Consider the following 18,310-nt stretch of genomic DNA (forward strand, 5'->3'; position numbering starts at 1 on the left):
TAACGATTTCAGACGGGCCACTGCTGAGCGCAGCAAATTCGCTCATCAGATTATCCACTGCAAGCAAAAAAAAAAAAAAAAAAAAAAAAAAAAAAAAGGCTGCGCTTCTCCGCTTTTTTCCGCAGCCCGACTTTTGAAATACGCAGCTGATAATTTTTTTCCCAAGCACACTTTTTTTGTTAGACGCACACCGGACACCTGCACTAAGAACACGGGCACAGCCCTTGATGTTAGTGCATTATTTATTTATTCCGCGGTGACTTTGAAATGCACATGCTTACAGTTTTACAGCCTGCACGCTTCGCTGGTGTAACGGGAGTAAACTCCTTCCCTCGCTCTCTCCCTCTTTGGTGGAATGCGGGAATGCCCCGCCAAGGTTTTCGAGACATGATCGTCGGGGGCCAGAGTTCGGCGGGGTTGGCGGTGTCGCAAAAACCAAAAGAAAGGCAAGAAACGGTCTCACGGTGGGCCATCGAGGAAACCACCAGCACGCAACGATGACGATGAGAGCCCACGCAGGATGAGAAAAGCAAAGGACACGCAGACAGGAGGGTCTCGTCCGCAGGGTCGGCGAAAGAAGTCGTTTCTGGAGGGAGCGGAAGGGAACAGAAGGGGAGAGGGGGGCGTCCTGCTTCGCATCTCAGATCCTGCACTTCTGCAGCAACCCAGAACCTGCAATTAAGAAGCACTGCACCGAGCGGCGTAGGAGAGAAAAGCCACAAGGCTTTCGCAGCTTCGGCTGATGAGGAAAATTTGACCAGAGGCAGCTTGTTTGGTTATGTTTAATTCATATTACAAAACCCCAGAGAGCCAATTCGCATAAAAGCTATACATAGACCTGTCAGCCAATAAAAAAACCCAACAAGCACTTTAGTGAAAGCACTGTATACAGGACTTCCAACCCAGTAAAAAGCAGAATTTGAAAATGTACCGCATGCGGACCTTCCGAGCCAGCAAACCCCATGCTGGTAAAAGCACTGCGCGCAGAATTTTGGCCCGAAACAGAGTGAGGGGATCTAAGCAGGGTGTCCACTACACGCTAGGGTGGGTGGCAGGTGGCGGTGGAGCACACTGATGATGCTGGGATGGCAACAATGAGATGACATTTCACACTGATTGCGCTGCAGTGGGATTAAAGGCTCATAGAGCTATCAAAGGCTTAGTCGCTGCAGTTCCGACTGATCTTGGACTGACGGCTTCTGCTAGACGCCTGATGTTCCCATGCGTGCCTGGCATACCCCCATATCCCCCTCCAACCCCCGCTCAGGGGGGCCCGCGGGCACAGTGCCAGTCGGGGGGCGGCGGGAGCCGCCGAGACTGACAACCCTTATTTACTCTATCCGAATCTACATCTCCATCCCGTGGCAGACGAAGGTCATCCACAGAGCCAGCGTGCCAACGCGAGGAGGGAGGCTCAGAAATCTCCCATACGTAGAGACTCACACGTACATGCGAACGCACACATGCAAACTTATGACAAACTAAACACTTTGGCGAAGGTCGCGGTTCTATCCCATTACGCCAACATAACGCGCTCCCGTTACCGTGGTGCTCATCATTTGGCAGGCAGTGGTCAAGTTGCACCATTGTGATGCGCTTTATCTGCCCACATTCCGGCCGCCCCTCTGTTTACCAGGTACGAAAAGAGCCCTCCTTGCAGCGGGTTGACCCTCTACATGGAAGCTACACTGACACACAAGGCCCAAGTTGAATTCTCACAAGTGGAGCATTGCTGAACAGGAGAACGAAACTTCGGCAGACGGCAAAGTTCCTTCGTTTGGGGAATGATTTAATCGTGTTGACGGTGGACGGGAAAATAAGGCTTGCTGGGAGAAGCCGACCTGTGCTTGACTTCCAATGAATTTCCAAAAACAAAGCAGATGAAATATACAGACCTGGGATTAGATGGGTTCCAAGTGGCAAAGACACGGTGTAGGGTTTATGGTGCAACAGCAGGGAGCTTAAAACATCTTTCTTTTTGCTCAAGACAACACTTAAGTATGGGATGAGATCATTCTATTTTGAGATCATTCTGAATCTTCGCTGGCCCCCTTCTCTCCCCCCCCCCCCGAAACCCTCATTTGTTATTTTTTAGACATGGAATTTGCAAATCATGGCAGAAGAAAGAATCTTTCTTCTTAGTTCTTAAGACCATTTCCCATGAATTATCGAATAGCTAATAAAAATAAAGAGAGAGGCTTCGTGACCCAGGAGTTAACTCCTTGGCGGCCGAAGGCTTCCCAACAAATAGAGCAGATTATCGATCCACAAGTTTAACGCAAAGAACACAAGTGATAAGCGAACTTCGGTTTTTTTTTTTCATCCTTCACCTTCTTCTAGCGTGTTGAACTCGAAATCATTTTCACACACCCAACGTCAAAGCCTGAGCTTGTGAAAACTGAAGGTCTAATTGAGCCTCGGGGTTCTAGGCCCAGTCGCAGGATCCAACCGAAAACGGAGAGCGCGTCAAGCGGCGCACCTTTCTCAACCTCCTTGACCTCTGCTGAACCTTCCCCGGGACACCCCCTTGCATTTGACCGCGAGAAAACACACACACACACACACACCCACAATTACATGCCCTTCTGCTACAACCAGGTGGTAACGGTGCGGCAGTGCTTCAATTCGGCTCCCGTCGGGCAAGCCGCCGTTATTCCCGTTGTTCCTTCTAAACAGCTGTTGACAGTAAATCGATTTTTCAGCGAGAGATGTGATCATTTTAAGGCTTTGGAAGCAATTGTTGCAGTTAAGTTGTGAACCGTGCGCTGCAACGCAACTTGGCTTTAAGTAAAACTTCGGCTAATCAGAGGATGGAAAACAACACGCGTGAGCGCAGGCGCTCACACACACACACACACACACACACACACAAACAGTAGGGCAATGCAAGGCACAGTGATTAATTCTGAAAAAGCCCAGGTACCAGAATCGACCCATATTGAGGGCGAGGCCCACAGGCTGCTTTGCAACCTACATTTTTGCTTATACTCCCTTAAATAATAAAATGAAAAGAGGGGACAGCCAACAATTACTCTTTACGGCGGCTGTTTCTTTAAAGAGGCGTCTGTCATTTTGGGCCTAAAAACCCGTACCATATGTGAGTTCAGCGCTGGCAATCGGACCCGATTATGGAACAGGCGACTGCGTTCATCAGGAAAAAATTAGCCCAGCCCTCGGAGGCGCGCTCCCATTGGCTGGTCACGAGGACCCGCTCCGTTTGAGGGTACCCCAGACATTCCAGCGGATAATCTTTTCCATCCCTTCGCCGCGCTCCGCCCAGAGGAGTCGAGTCACAGCACAACACTCGCTTTGTGCATCCCCCCCCCCCCCCCCACCTCTTCAAAAAGTCTGTTTTTCACTCCCTCGTATGGGGCTTTTCCAAAACCGGTTCTTTTTAGGATAAAAAACAGACAGCAAAAAAAAAAAAAAAAAAAAAAAATCCTTAAAAAAACACAAATAATTGCCACAGAGATGATCCTTAAAAAAAAAAAAAAAAGAAAAAAAAACCTACATATGGTGTTTCTCACAGCTCTTTCCACGAAGGGCTTACTTTGTTAAAAATAAAAACAAGAAAAAAAAAAAAAAACCACCAAACCAAAGCCTCACCACAACAGTGAAAGGTCTTGAGTTCAGAGGTACAACGCCGAGTCTAACCTAGAGGAACCGGCCTGGCTTCCCACAATCCACTGTCGGGCTCTCTGCTGCCGAAATGCAATATATCATTGTGGCCGCCGAGGAAAACGAAGATCGAAAGACTTTATCTTGCGTGAACCAGGAGGGAAGATTTACAACTACCCGACCGGTAAAGAGAGACGTGGCCATTACTTCGTCTACAAACACCCAAGGACTCCAGCGTTCCCGTCTTCCGCATCTCCCGTTGGCAGAAACCGCCACGCCGCCACAGTTGCCATTCCGCTAATAACGTGAGGCATCTAACTCCACCCCGAACCGCGATTTCAAGACCCCTCACGTGATGCGTTACAGCCCGTAAAAGACGACGGCAGCCGCTTCGTTCGGTCCCGCTCGAGAGCAACCGGAGGCGGGCCCACGAAGACACGAGGCCAAGGCAGATCGCTAACGGGAGCGGAGTGAGAAGACGACTCATCGGCTGGAAAAAAGGACGTTTGCTCGTAAGTCATCACCCACGTGTCGGGCGAGAAGCACGGGTGTCAGCGAGCTGCTTTACGCGATCCTAGCGGAGGAAAGCACTCGCGCTGTACGTAAAGTACGCTTCACACGTGGGATCCTGCTTTGAACTTACCTATCGCATCAACAATAAATCAAATGCATCTGAACATGCAAAGGATACGGTCTTTTTTATAGGTTCTGAAAGAGAAATTGTGACTACCGCGACATTGCGGTGCTGTCAGAAAAAGCAAATTCAAAAAAAAAAAAAAAAAAAACGGAACCCGAGGCAGAGAAAAAGATCAAAGTACGGGAGCGACAGACAAAAAGAGATAGAAGGTGTAGCTGTGAACCCTGACCGCACGGCTCTCGCGGATCCCGGAACCGAGCGTCAGGTGAACCCCTAGATGAGCTCGCCTGTTACGGTACTTTGGTGTTTTCTAACAAGGAACACGACGGCTGCAATGAGCTGAAGGAAACTCACGCTACGGGCCCTGCAGTTAAACGCAAAACGTTTAGTGCGGCAAGGATGAGTTTAATTTCACGCCGGTACTGGACATCACTGCCTCCCCTTCTCCTGGTCTCACCCCAAAACTCTTCGCAGGGGCTGCCTGCTCATTAAATAGTCTCCCCACCAACAATTATTACCACAGTTATGATTTTGTTTTGTCCCAGACAACCTTGCTTACGGTTCTACAGCCAGGTCTCACCTTACGTTTGCGTTACTTCATTTCGCAGATGTTTTTTCTTCGTTTCCAATGAACTCTATGCAGTGTTATCAGCCCACACTTTATTCGCCGCGGTGACTTACGCTGCTAGATACACTACTTACGATGGGTCATTCATCCATACATCAGTGGAACACACTCTCCGTGTCACTCACATGCTATAGGGAACCTGAACAGCATGTCTTTCGACTGTGGGAGGAAACCAGAGCACCCAGGGGAAACCCACACAGACGCAGGGAGAACATGGAGCCTCTGTACAGGCTAAGCAGGGATCGAACCCGTGCCGTCTCGCACCACCCAGGTGCTGTGACGAAACAACACCACCTGCAGTGCCATCCCAGACCCTAACCCTCCACCCTTTAAATTACTGGTGGGTATCACCGTACCTGGTGTCCTAATAAGACGGGAGCACTTGGAGACCGAGATGACTCAACGGGGAGAGCTTCGGAAGCCCAGAGCGGGCGGCAGCGGTCCTGATACGACACGCCACAGAGCAACGGAGGGATGCACCGTGTTGTCATTGTATATTATTTACTTATCTGGGGCTCCTCTCCACATACCAAGCACTGAAAAAAACTGAGCGCGTGGAGCTTTTGGCATTTGCGCATTTATCCCTTTGTACACATGCAATATGGATTAAAAAGCTCACATAAAGAGATATGAACCAACAACTGCAGCTCCAATCTCTACCCAACAGACCACATGATGGAAAACAGAAGGCGAATTAAAGCGGTGCATAAATTCCATATGTAACACATCTTTATCGGCACATGTCCTCTGTCACATGAAGCAGCCCCGTCGCTTGCTGCGGCTGCAGTTCTGGGATAACCGGACTCGGGGGAGCACCGCCGCGGCCGTTACTCACACGGCAAACAGTCACGCTCTGAGAAAGAGTGAAACAACACAGAAGAATCTCACTCATAAGTCATGAATCACGAAAAAGAAAAATCACGAATCACTCATAAGTCATGACTGATTACTTTTGAAGGGGAATTCCACTCAAAAACATTAAGCCGGCCTTATAACCGGAATATATAAAACTTGCACAGAGAAGAAATCTTACATTATCAAGAGATTATAGTTTTGCGATCAGCTTTTTTTTTCAGTCCAGTCTAGTTAGGTGCTTCTTCTTTACCTCCATTCATTAGCTGATGCTTTTCTCAAAAGCAACCTACCCATTTTACTGACGCGTTAGGGTAGATACCTTTCTCAGGGGCGCGAGAGTAGGAGAGAGGACTCGAACCCGTGTCCTTCGAGCGCAAGGAAGCAGCTCTAGTCACGATGCCACCTGCTACGCTGCTAGAACGATTCTGCTAGTGAAAAACAATAGCGGGTCTTGGCTCTGCATTTGCAAGGACCCTGTAAATGTATCTTCAGGGCAAATGTCTTCACAAGAATAAACGATTCGGGGCCACCGATAGGATTAAGGCACTTTTACACGCAACCGCCGGCTTACGCGCTCCGAATTACGCAACGCCTACAGATCAAGCCGACGAACGCTTGGCCTACAAAGCGAACGTGCTTATTTGTAGGGCCCCGAGGCAGCACGAGCAGGAAATACGAAAAAAACACAGGAACGCGCAGTACGGTTTTGCTTTCGTTGTTTCTACCATTTAAAACAACGTAAAAAATGGCTACGGTGCATTGTTACTGCTCGCACCCCTACTGCAAATAATTAAACTTTTAACACAAACTTGGCGGCTTCTTAAAAGTCAACAAGATCGCACGGCTTTCAAAGCCGTAGCGCAATAGTACCGCGGTACTCGATACCTCAACAGCGAACCAAGTGAAGAGCTCCGAGAGCAGCACTGCTAATGCTTTGCGGTACCCGTCGAAGGCGGGTTTAACTCTCTACGGTTCTGCGTGCGGAAGAGACGCAACACACTGATCTCCAAAGCACTAGAACTTGTGGTTCTTCAGCTGTCCGCTTCATAAGTATGCGGCACCTTCTCCAAATGTCACCGCCGAGCACGGCTACCATTTCGGCGCGGCGCCGCAAAGTCACTTAGTTTTTGTTTTTTTTTGGTTTTTTTTTTTTTCTGGAATGAGCGACGTGGTGAGGCACCAGGGGCTTGGCGAAAAGGTCAGGGATTTTTGCGTTTGCGCAGGGCGCAGTACCTGTGGATATCCGATGCTGGTGAAGTGGGCACATGCCGCTGAAGCAGGAACAAGTCTCTCCCGGCCGCTCGCGCTGGGAGGGCGTCGCTAGCGAGCACTGGGGTTTCAGGAACCCTGTGGGGCAGGACCGGAAAGGACACAGATGTTAACAGGTATTAATGTCACAGGGGGGTAAACGGAAAAGGAAAAAAAAACACTAGTTGGGAATGAGACCTGAAACAGAAACGGAAGGTGAGATGAACTGAAACAGCGAGTATATGGAATGGCACCACGGGATGAACGTCTGGACCGCAGGAGAAGGACGTTCATCAAACATTTCCCTCAAGAGCACAACCGCCAAAACAGACACCTCGGTGATGACTGAAATTTATTTCTGGATCCCACATGATCAGCTCTGACTGACCTCTTCTCTCCCTGGTCCCCATCCTCTGAGAGCCCCTGTTTGCTTCACTAACATATGGCCCATACCATGAGAGGAGGATAGGGCAACTGCTCTGGAGAAGACAGGAGGAGGATGATGGGATGGAGTGGGAGTGGGAGGGACTTGTTTCAACATGGGCAAAATGCCAAGTCAAGCAAGCAGGCAGGCCTGCGGGGGAAAGGAGACCGTCCTGCTGTCTGCTTCGAGGGCCAAGAGGGTCATGCTCAACAAGGAAGGCATTATCTGACAGAGTGGGTCATCTGAGGGCTATGGCATGCACAGTCCCCGAACCCCGACACCAACCCCACCCTCGACACAGACAAACCGCACCGAGGCAGGAGATAAAGCGATTACATTCACTGAGACGCGAATCCAATCGAGAACCGTCTCACGCCCGAAAGTGGCTGAAGTGCCGTGACCCCCCCCAGCACCATCACCAACAGAGCATTTCCACAAAGCAAGAGACACAAAGCCGGCACAGCACGAGATCATTCGCGTGTTTACCATGCGGAACGAAATCTCGTGACCCGAGTCTTCGCCGCTCCTACTCCACCCTGCACCTCCAACTTGCAGAGCAAGGGATTGCGTTCATCAAATGCTCTTCTCCAGAGCTGCTTACCGTGTTATGCTACCTACAGCTATTTACCCATTTACACAGCTGGGTAAGTTTAGTGGAGCAATTTAGGGTAAGTACCTTGCTCAAGGGTACTACAGCTGGGATTTAAACCTGCAACCTTTGGGTCCAAAGACAGCAGCTCGAACAACTACGCTACCGGCTGCCCCCCGTTACCTTGCAACAGACCTGAATAGAAATATATGTTTTGGCATCTAATGCAGATGGTCGAAGGTCATGCAGCAGGCCGTACAACCAAAGGGCAACGGTGAAGACAATGCCACCCAAGTACAGCGATGTGTGATTAATACGTCGCCAGCAGAGATTGCGATGTCCTCCCGGTTGGACAACGGAGAGATTCATAGGCTTCGGCGGGAAACTGAGTGGATCTATCCGCGCGCCATGTGACCTCAAATATCTCAACTTTTTTCTCTCCAATTTCTTCCCTGGGAAGACCTTTATGCTACAAGCCCACATCCAGCATAAGGGCAGAAACATCCCCCTGCTCAATAAAGCTCCATTATTTCGACCACGAAAAACATTTCACTCCAGATGAGCTTGGCGGGTGACATTTAAAGCAGGAGCAGGGATATTGAATTACTGCCCGTGACAAGCTGCCGTTGCTCTGGTCATAGTGTTGTGGGGAGTCGGGAGGGGGGTGGTGCCTGTTAAGAACATTCTCCCCCACTTTAATTAAGACACAAAAAGAGGCAAACAAGAAGCGTGCGATCAACAAGAAATAAAACAACACGACTACGAGGAAAGAGGTTCACTGCCGTGTTTGCAGTTGTTTACGCTGTATGTGGCGCTTAAAAAGTTTGACCCTTTACATTACACAGTAGGGACTTATCTAACGGTACAATCTGCAGAGATTGATTTTTGTTTTAAAACGTAATTTCACCTACTGATGCGGAAAGGGAAGAAAACAGCGCGTGCTAACAGAGATGTGTCTTTGTCAACGCTCACAGCCCCTAACTAGAACGGGCACACGAGCGGCTTTACGCCTAAATCCCCGCACCGTTCCCTTGCCTGGCGTTTTTGGTTCTAACAGGTTGCGTTCGCCTTGGTGCGTGAGATCAGAATCAAGATCAGCAGTCAAATGGCATTAACCTTATCATAGAGGTATAATTAATACTAGAGCGTACTTTTCCGCTATCGGCGCGTTGACTCAAAACTCGCCGGCACCACAGGATGTCAGCACTCCCTCGGAGTGAGTTTTTTTTTTTTTTTTTCCCACTGCTTTCCCTTTCCAGGAAACACAAAACAAAAGCGTATATAAATCACGTTCGCGATTTTGCCGTAAATCGCGATACGCAAACGGGGCGACGAAACATGCGAGGAAAAACAACAATGTTCTACACCGACATTAATAATCGCAGCGCTGATCACCGCGAACTCCTCTCAGGGGGAAATAACTGCGATGCATGCGTGTGTAGAGATCACAGAGGTGCACGGTGTATAAACCTTGCAAGGGAGTTGGCGCGAATCCTGCTTTTGCCGACACAACACTGAAGCGGCCGTGAGCCCCATCGCAGGCGCCGCACAGTTCTGCGCCGCCCGCCTGGTTTGTGAAGGGCGCGCAATGACACCGGACGGGCCGCTGCGAGCGCTGCCGCTGAACATTAGGATGCCAACACGCGAGCTAACGCTGCGAGGCAGCTTTCTCTCCTTCCAAAGTCTCAACCGGAAGAGAGAGAGAGAGGGAAGAAATAAAGGAACGCCGCGCTGTAAAGAAATCTGGGACCAAAAGATTTTCAGCCCGGATGGCTGACTGTGGGGGCACGGCGGCGCAGCGGGTTTGGCTTGGTCCTGCTCTCTGGCCGGCGTGGGGGTTCGAGCCCTGCTTGGGGTGCCTTGTAATGGACTGGTGTCCCATCCTGGGTGTGTCCCTTGCGCCCTGTGTTCCTGGGTTAGGCTCCGGTTTGTCGCAACCCCGCTCGGGACAGGCAGTTTCAGCCAGTGTGCGTGATGTCTGACTGTAACTGTGTCTTGCAAAGACGAAAGCATGTTTGGGAAAAAAAAAAAAAAGGGCCACAACTCTATGCAAGCCTGGTAACACAGTGCTCTTTGCCAGCATAGCTTTGTGGGTAGAAGAGAAGATAGAAACTCATTGTATGATGAAACTGTTCAGATGCCTGGATAGTATGACTTTTTTCTTTTAAAGAAGTTTGTGAGAGAGAAGGGTCCCTTCCTTAAGGCACGGGTGTTGACGTCCAGATAGAGAGGCATCATGACGAACATGTGACAGTGACTCCGGGGACACTGAATCACCACTTAGAGCGCAAGTAATAAAAAAAACCGAGAGGAAATAACGAATTCAACTTTCACTAAAACACAAACTCTTAAAAAATAAACAATTCCTACCTTTAAACAAATACTTGTTTTGGCTTTACCGTAATGCGTTTTTTCATTTTAAAAAAAAATCTACTGTCATGATGCACACAGGGATTCTGCCGACGGACCCAAATGCCGGTGTCCGTTCGTGTAGCGGGGCAGGGAATAGAATAGTCAGGGACAGGGAGAGGGTCGATCGATTGTTGTACGTTGTTCTGAAGAGCAGACAAAACCAGAGCCGATGTCACGGAGCAGAGACGAGGAACCAGAAAACCGAACCGAGGGAACACAGGATGGGTGAAGAGCGGGGAACGAGACGGGAAACGGGGAAAGAGGCTCTCTCGCGAGCGGCGCCAGTTTCGTTTTCTTTAGATGAGGTTTCGCAGCGTGGAGCGTCCGGGCAGTCTCGTTATACCCTGCCTTCCTGATTAGTCATAGGTGCGATCGTTGGGCACATGGTCGGGGGCGTGACATCTACCAACCGAAAACATTTGGTTTTTGGGTTTTGGAGTCTGATATTTATTTACGAGATCCCATTCTGAGGTGTCAAAAGCAAACAAAAAAAAGGATGCGTTTGATCCAGGTTGCTAATAAAGTAAAACTGAATTGGCAGCAAAAACGTTACGATCAAAAGGAAACGTGCCAATAAATCACTGCGTCCAGCAGGTAGACGAACAGCATCACCATCTCAGCCTTATCACTTTTAAGAAAGTACCAAGTCATGCGAGTCCTCAGCAGATGCAAACGTGGTGACGCTACTGTGGCTCTTAACTCCTCACACAGCTCCAGTTGCGCGGTTCTGTTTTTCACCTCACTCACCTCTGTCTCGCCGCTTCGTGCACTCAGGCTGCTGTTTCTCTTTGGAGATGTGGCTAACAGCTGGTGTCACCCCAGACAAAAAGAGTTAAGATCTCTGCAGGCCCCCTCAGTTTAGAGAGAGTAGTAGCTTTAAATATAGCGCAATTCTGCACAAACTTGTTAGCCGGCCTCGGCACAAAAGAAAAACAGAAAAAACCCTGATCTTTATCTCCATGAGACAGGAACCAGTTTTTGCTTCCTTCTCTATATAATAAAGTGGAGAAAATGCGGTCCTGGCAGAACGTGTACATACAAGTCCTCCTGATTCAGTCGAAATCAGGAATCAGAGGACTCGCACCTGTAAATGTCGCCTTCGCTGAAGACGTCTCCGTTTGCTCTTGTGCTTAGCGTTTGGCTTACCGCAGATCCTTGTCTAGAGGGACGAGTGATTTCTCTTTCTTTGGAGAAACTGAAATCAGATCAGATCTTTTTAAAAATAGTGGCCAAACCAGAAACAAGGTAAGGGTATTTAACGTCCTAATAGAACTAGTTAGGGAAAACAGGAGGAGGAAGAGTAGATGGAGCAGAATTACAGCTAGTGCGTGTGCACTTCCATAATGCTTGCGATACAAGCTCTCCGGATTTCTTTTTAATTAAAGACATCGCACTAATGAAATGGCGCATTTCAGATGCTCTCGGAGCCTAAAAGATCCACCCAGCTCATTTTCACTGGTCATGGTAGCTTCTCTGCCTTTGAAAAGCAGTTTTTACGAGACTCCTCGCAGCGCTGAGATTGTGGGAGGAGGTTTGGATACAGTGGCACAGCCAGTCTCGTGAAACCATCGGGTCCTGCCCAAGGTCAGTTACTGTGGCAACCAAGACCAAGGCCAAAGTTCAGCAGGACAGCGCTGTAAATCAGAAGCATTGTAAAAGTTGGCCTTGCCAAGAACCATCGATAACCCTCAGCTGATCACCTTCAGGCATCCTTGGTTGGGTTCCAGGGGTCTCCGCGCTTCAAAATAAAGAAGACGGCAGATTCTTACAAAACATCGTTGCTCCCCATTCTGTGTTCAGACAACTTGAAGCGCCTGTGAGTCAACAAACTATGGTCAGAATGCCACAGTGAAATGACATCGAATGAGTCAAAGGGCACAAGTAAATTTTACATATAACTAACTGTCCCTGATTTTAGTTTTCCTGCCAATTTACATTTTTCTGTTTTCAGTGTTCCGAGGAACAAGTTAAACCTGACAACAGTTAACAGCCCTTGACTTCTTTGTTTTCTTGTTCTTTTGTTGCTACCACTTCTCTCTAAATTCACTTACTATACTAGACTTTTCTTTACACTGGTTCAGCCTCTCCTTACAGCGCTTGAATCAAGACAACCAATCGCTTCCAGTGCTCCTGCCTTGGAATAAAATCTCTTACAAGTTCCTTTTGAGAGAATGATCAGCACGAAGATATCCTGCGAGACCCTGTGAGCAACTGGCATCTTCTTGTTCCACAGTGACTACTCTCACTCTGAACCATTCCCAGTTAAAAACACAATGCAGCAAGCCAGAAAACATCTTTCTCCTGTAAATACGAAAAGGAAACATTTCAGGAAGTGACTGTGCATGTTTTAAAAAAAAAGAAAAAAAAAGACCACATAAACATTTTCTTCACGAGGTTGTTTCTTGCAGATTTTCATTGTTCGGGGAAGTTGGTGCCGCCTTACTGGTTTGGGGCGGGTGGGGACAGGGGGGTTGTGCTGAGTAACTTCTGAACCGGTGGCACACTCTGAACAGCTACGAGTCAGAATGAGAGCAAAGTTGGTCTCTAGATTGCTTGTGTGTCCCAACGGTAGACCAAGAAGTATCTATCTCCAAATGACGGAGGCTAAGCCCAACTGCAACACAAAGGTATTCAGAGCATCTCCTCCTAGAACCTATTTCTGCATTTTTTAATACCAGTCTACATATAAATACATATATGACAAGCACTTAACTATGTGTTATTCATGCATCTTCTATCACTGCTGTGTTGTATCCATGCTGCCATTGCCTTTATTAAGTATCTAAGAAGAGTGCGTTCTGTGTCTAAATAACCGTAGTGCAGTATCACTGAAACAGCTATGATGCTCTAGCAAACACTGCGTGAATGAGAGATTTCAAATGTGTTTATTGAACAGTGGAGAGACAGCAGCGAAGGTCTCAGTGTCAAGAAGGCCTCTGAGATCCCTGGATATGAACTGCTCCACATCTTTCTCCGACTAAGTTCAGATTTTGATGATCTGTTAGCTCTCCGGCTCGGGTCTCCCAGTGATCTTCCGCGTCCTAATTGCTCAGACTATACAGACGACTTGAGAAGTCCTCATGAAGCTTTCTATTCCATCTCAGCCTAGAATCTGGCCCATCTGTTTATTAACCCTCTCCAGACAGACGTTGCAAATGAGCATCAGCTGGATTTAATTAGATAAATACTCCTATGAATATTTATAGATGATTTTCTGCAGTTAGATACCACTGAACTAGTATTAATTACACCCTGAGAGTGTTAAGAACACGCAGTAGTATGTGTCAAAAAGTAAAACTCGTTCAAAACAAAACTGGAATAATGCTGACGCTACTGCCACCTGAATTTCAACAGGAGACACGTGACCTAAGTGCCCTGAAAGGCCAAAACAAGAAACGCAGCATCCAAGACCTTGGGCAGCTCTCCAGTGTAGCCTCAAATACCGCTGGTTCAGGCATAGAATGAGAAGCAGACTTTGGTCTATTTCAAAAAGCAAAGGTTTTAAGTCACAGTAGGATGCCACTCCTCATAACAATGTTCTAATGTGTCACACGTTCAATGGCATCATACACAGAACGACGTGTAAATTAAATGTTCTGTGTACTGCACTGACCCTGAGACGGTTGGGTTACATATAGAGACGTGAAAAAAACTGACAGTAACCCTAAACAGAGCAATGACCTTAACATACTTGGTTCGTCAAAAATAATAGGCTGATAACATAAATAATCTTTGCTAAATCATATTTAATGTAGACCATCTCCCAAACCAGGAATGGTTTACATACAGTTTTAGTCTCTTAATAATAACACTGTTATTAATTTTACTTAGTTAGTTGAGCGCAACATACTTTGCAAATTATGCAGTCGCTGTCAGCTGACTTCCAGTTCGGAATATTTCAGAGAAGCTACGCCAGTGGGGGACATGGTGGTGCAGCGGGTTTGGCCTGCGCATGCTCGCTGGTGGGTCTTGGGTTTGAGTCCTGTTTGGGGTGCCTTGTGGCGGACTGGCGTCCTGTCCTGGGTGGGTCCCCTCCGTGGGTCCCCTCCCCCTCCAGCCTTATGCCCCATGTTGCCAGGCTATGCTCCAGCTCACTGCAACCCCACTTGGGACAAGTGGTGTGTGCGTTAGTTAGTTAGTTAGTTAGTTAGTTATATCAGCAGGTCTTCTTCTTCTGCCCCAAATCTTGGGTCACATGCCTGGTTCACCTGATTCCTGACAGCCTCCAACTACGGCAAACCGACTCACAACCAACCAAATAACAGCCAAAATTTCAAGCCAATAATACGTGCTGCACTTTCTGTTTCAAACCCAGAATTGTAGCAGGTTTTTGTGTCAAATCTGACACAATCTGTGCTGTGAGATAAAAACACACAAACAAAACCAAAACACAACTCCATAAACTGCTAACTGCAAGAAAGAAGTATCATATGGGAAAACCGTGCTGTGCTCTTTCCAACTGAACAAAAAGGTACCTTTGTTATGAAGGCCTTTGGATGTTTACACTATTTTTTCACAGTCCTGACTGGAAAATGAGAGTCTAAGCATGACCAGCAAACGCCTTTGTTGGCTACACATTCCTGAGGCGGTGGGTCATACCGCGGCTTCACTATGAAATAATATCTGTAGCAGCTGGTCAGGGCAGGACAGAGCTGAAAGTGGGCAATTAGGAGAAGTTTGTCAGAGCATCTTAAAACGACGGCGAAATTCGGCTTGTTTTTACAAGATAAGCACACGGGTCACCGGTCCAGAACGAGAGATGGCGACACAAAGATGAGGAGCTTCGCGGGAGCCGGGGTAACAGTAAGAATTCGGGTCCAAACATGAGAACGCAAGGTTCAGTTTTTTCTCACTCTGGTCATGTAACACTACATCTCCATCGTTTCCTCTCAATCAGTAGACAGCTGTGCGCACCGCATGTTCTCCTCCCTAACAGTAAACCGCCAAGACTGATGGTGCAGTGAAGACGAGCGCTGCAAGTTACAGCACCCTGCAGAATCAGTGCCATACTGTTATTCTTGCTCTAAAATGCAGCATCTACTTTCAGTTCCAGCCAGTTGAGAAACCAGCAGTTGCATGGGCGTGAAGTCTTCTCTACATGTGGGTCCATCAATCTCGAAAATCAAAGTATGCCACCTGTAACTGGGTTAGCCTTTCTCATAATGCTGTTTATTCACATGTACGGCCAACCTCATTTTCTCATTTTATAAATGCGTGAGTGCACACAGATTGCAGCAAGCATATTTATAAAGGACATGGGGAGGGGGGGGCGGCGGGACTCTTTAGACCTCAAATTCTTTAAATATTTGGCATGATTCAAATTTTTATTGGGATTTTGCCACAATAAATTTCATGTTTTTCTAACCATTGCTGGTGACATTCTTTGTTTTTTTTTTTTTTTACATACAGCAAAGAAACACAAAATCCTCACACACGCAGGGCGCACACTCTCCCAGAAATATATCCTGCAGACCAGCATTTGTGGTCAAGAAAGCCATGGGATTTCAGCTAACAGACACACTATTTGCCTGTGGGGGAAATCCGAGTTTTTTTCTGAATAATCTTTAAAGGTTTCACCTTGACACATGTGGAACTCCACCTTGCTGTTGCCAGAGGAAATAGTTTCCTGTACTTTTAAAGCACCACAAGAAAAACTCTGTCACCTAATAACTAAGGCAAAGCCATAGGACAAATAAATATACAGTTATATGCACATTTTAGAGAATGCTGCATAACACAAGTCGAGACATTAAAGTGATACCAAAGAGATCTGCGTACAAATATGGTTAAGGGTGTTGTCTGCACAAAGATGGCTAATGCATCTCGACAGCAAGGGCAGCGGGAGGCTGTTGTATGTACCAATGAGGTGCACCCATCCTCATCTCCCTCCGAGCTGAAAACTCATCAAAAGTCATTTGCTCTGCGGACAAAGTCATTGTAAGTGCCAGGTTTCACGGATTTCTGAACAGTGGTAATTTTTGTCGGGTTCCTGGCCTCTTGATGAAGAAAAGGAGGAGTACACCCTTTGGGAGAGTGCAGCCGGCGAGAGAGAAGCGATATGATGGGACACAGAGTAACAAGGTTACACAGAAGACGAGAGAGTATGTTTGTGCGCGTGGCAGAAGATTCCCGTGGCGATGGAAATGGCGTCCCATAGCGACTTGCTGCTCACTCGTCAAGAACTCCTTTAGCAGACAGCGTGATCCAATTTGTGTGATTGGGCTCAGAAGAAAGGGCTCAGAGAGATGAACTCCTTTGCCAAGGTCTGAAACAGAAAAGTCTGTAGCCGGCCACGGGTCTGTCGCTGATCATGAACCATACGATCCAGCTGCTGCCCTGTTCATTGGCCATTATAAAATAGCAAAGTCTGAATTTTCATGCTGTAATAAACATGAGCGGCTGGTAGCGCAGCGGTTCGAGTTACTACCTTTGGATACCAAAGGTTGGAGGTTTGATGCCTACCGCCAGCTGTAATTTTACATTTATTCACTTAGCAGACACTTTTTGTCCAAAGCAACTTACAACAGAGACTATGTAGTGTTACTAGCCCACACACTTTATTCACCAAGGTGACTTACACTGCTAGATACAGTACTTACAAGGGGTTACTCATCCATGCATCAGTGAAACACACTCATTCCATGACAATCACACACACTATGGGGGAACCTGAACAGCATGTCTTTGGACTATGGGGGGAAACCAGAGCACCCAGAAGAAACCCCCACAGACATGGGGAGAACAGGCAAATTCCACAAAGACTGAGCAGGGATCAAACCCACATTCTCTCACACCAGCCAGGTGCTGTGAGACAGCAGCGCTACTCGCTGTGCCACCATGCCACCCAAATTTTTAGAGTATGTACCTTGCTGCAGTAAAATTACTTAGCTTGATAAATGGGTGAATAATTGTAAATAGTTTAACGCTGTAAGTTTGCTTTGGAGAAAAGCATCAGCTAAATGAATAAATGTAAATGAAGAGCTTATCATGTAATACAACGGAATCACGTACAAAACAAGTTCATTCCACTTAGTCAGCCAAAACAATCTCTTCTTCATTACAGTGTTGTCTATTATTGTAATCATTACAGTTTCATAGTGCACTACCAGGAACAAAAAGATTTTTCGCCTCTGAAAATAAAAATATGATTTATCCTGCATGTGAAAATTAAATACTTTTGAGTATGGAACACTTTTGAAGCATATAACCGATTGGAACAAACTACCATAAAAAAAATCATAATTTATAACAGTTAAAATAGGCCTGCAACTGACGAGACGGTACACACAGGGGTGCTGCCAGGTAAACGGACTGATAATCACTCTCAGCTCTCTGTACTGCTTTGATCAGCTGATAATATTGGAGGACGATCCACCTGACACACTTTTCATTTCCCAGTTCACTCTCGTACACCTGGTAAAGGACCACCAGCCCATCCGGCCACCCCCTCACCTGGTGAACATGGAAGAAACTCATTAAATGCCCCTACCCCCCATCAGAGCCAAGCCTCTAAGGCTACCCACCAGTGCTCGTTCGCTACACATTTTGCCCCATTGTACAATGTGCAACACTCATCTTCGGTTTTCGTCCTCACTACCTACCTCCTGTTTATGGAACATGTGCTAGTTCTACAGGAAAAGAGTACCGCTGATGCTTATAGTGCCAATCGAATAAATTGGAACTTAGATTTGCATTCTAAAAATGAAGGAAAACAAAAATATGGATCTGGTGATAAAGGCTTTTATTAGTTATGGAAGCTAGTGTTGCATTCATTGCACTTCCATGCATTTATATTGTCAGAATTGTTGGTATAGCTGATAACTCTTCTTGGGTATTTCTTTCAAAGAAAAAATTGAAAGAATTCAATTGATGCAATATTTGAACTGAAAGAAAGAACCA

The 18,310-nt window shown here is 47.1% G+C and overlaps 1 protein-coding gene across 7 annotated transcripts in view; it reads right to left on the reverse strand.

Moving 5' to 3' along the window:
* LOC108927205 (retinoic acid receptor RXR-alpha-A-like) overlaps positions 1–18,310 on the reverse strand; it is a 139,949-nt gene that overhangs the window by 62,019 nt on the left and 59,620 nt on the right. For all 7 annotated transcript variants that reach the window (XR_001965574.1, XR_001965572.2, XR_001965573.1 and 4 more), the window contains exon 2: positions 6,972–7,085. Coding sequence is in view for 4 of the 7 variants with exons in the window: in XM_018740329.2 (XP_018595845.1) it covers positions 6,972–7,085 (114 nt within the window). In the remaining 3 variants the exon portion in view is untranslated. The remainder of the gene's footprint in view (positions 1–6,971; positions 7,086–18,310) is intronic.

Source organism: Scleropages formosus, chromosome 6 (genome assembly GCF_900964775.1).
Source record: "Scleropages formosus chromosome 6, fSclFor1.1, whole genome shotgun sequence".
In the NCBI taxonomy this organism is placed as follows: Eukaryota; Metazoa; Chordata; class Actinopteri; order Osteoglossiformes; family Osteoglossidae; genus Scleropages; species Scleropages formosus.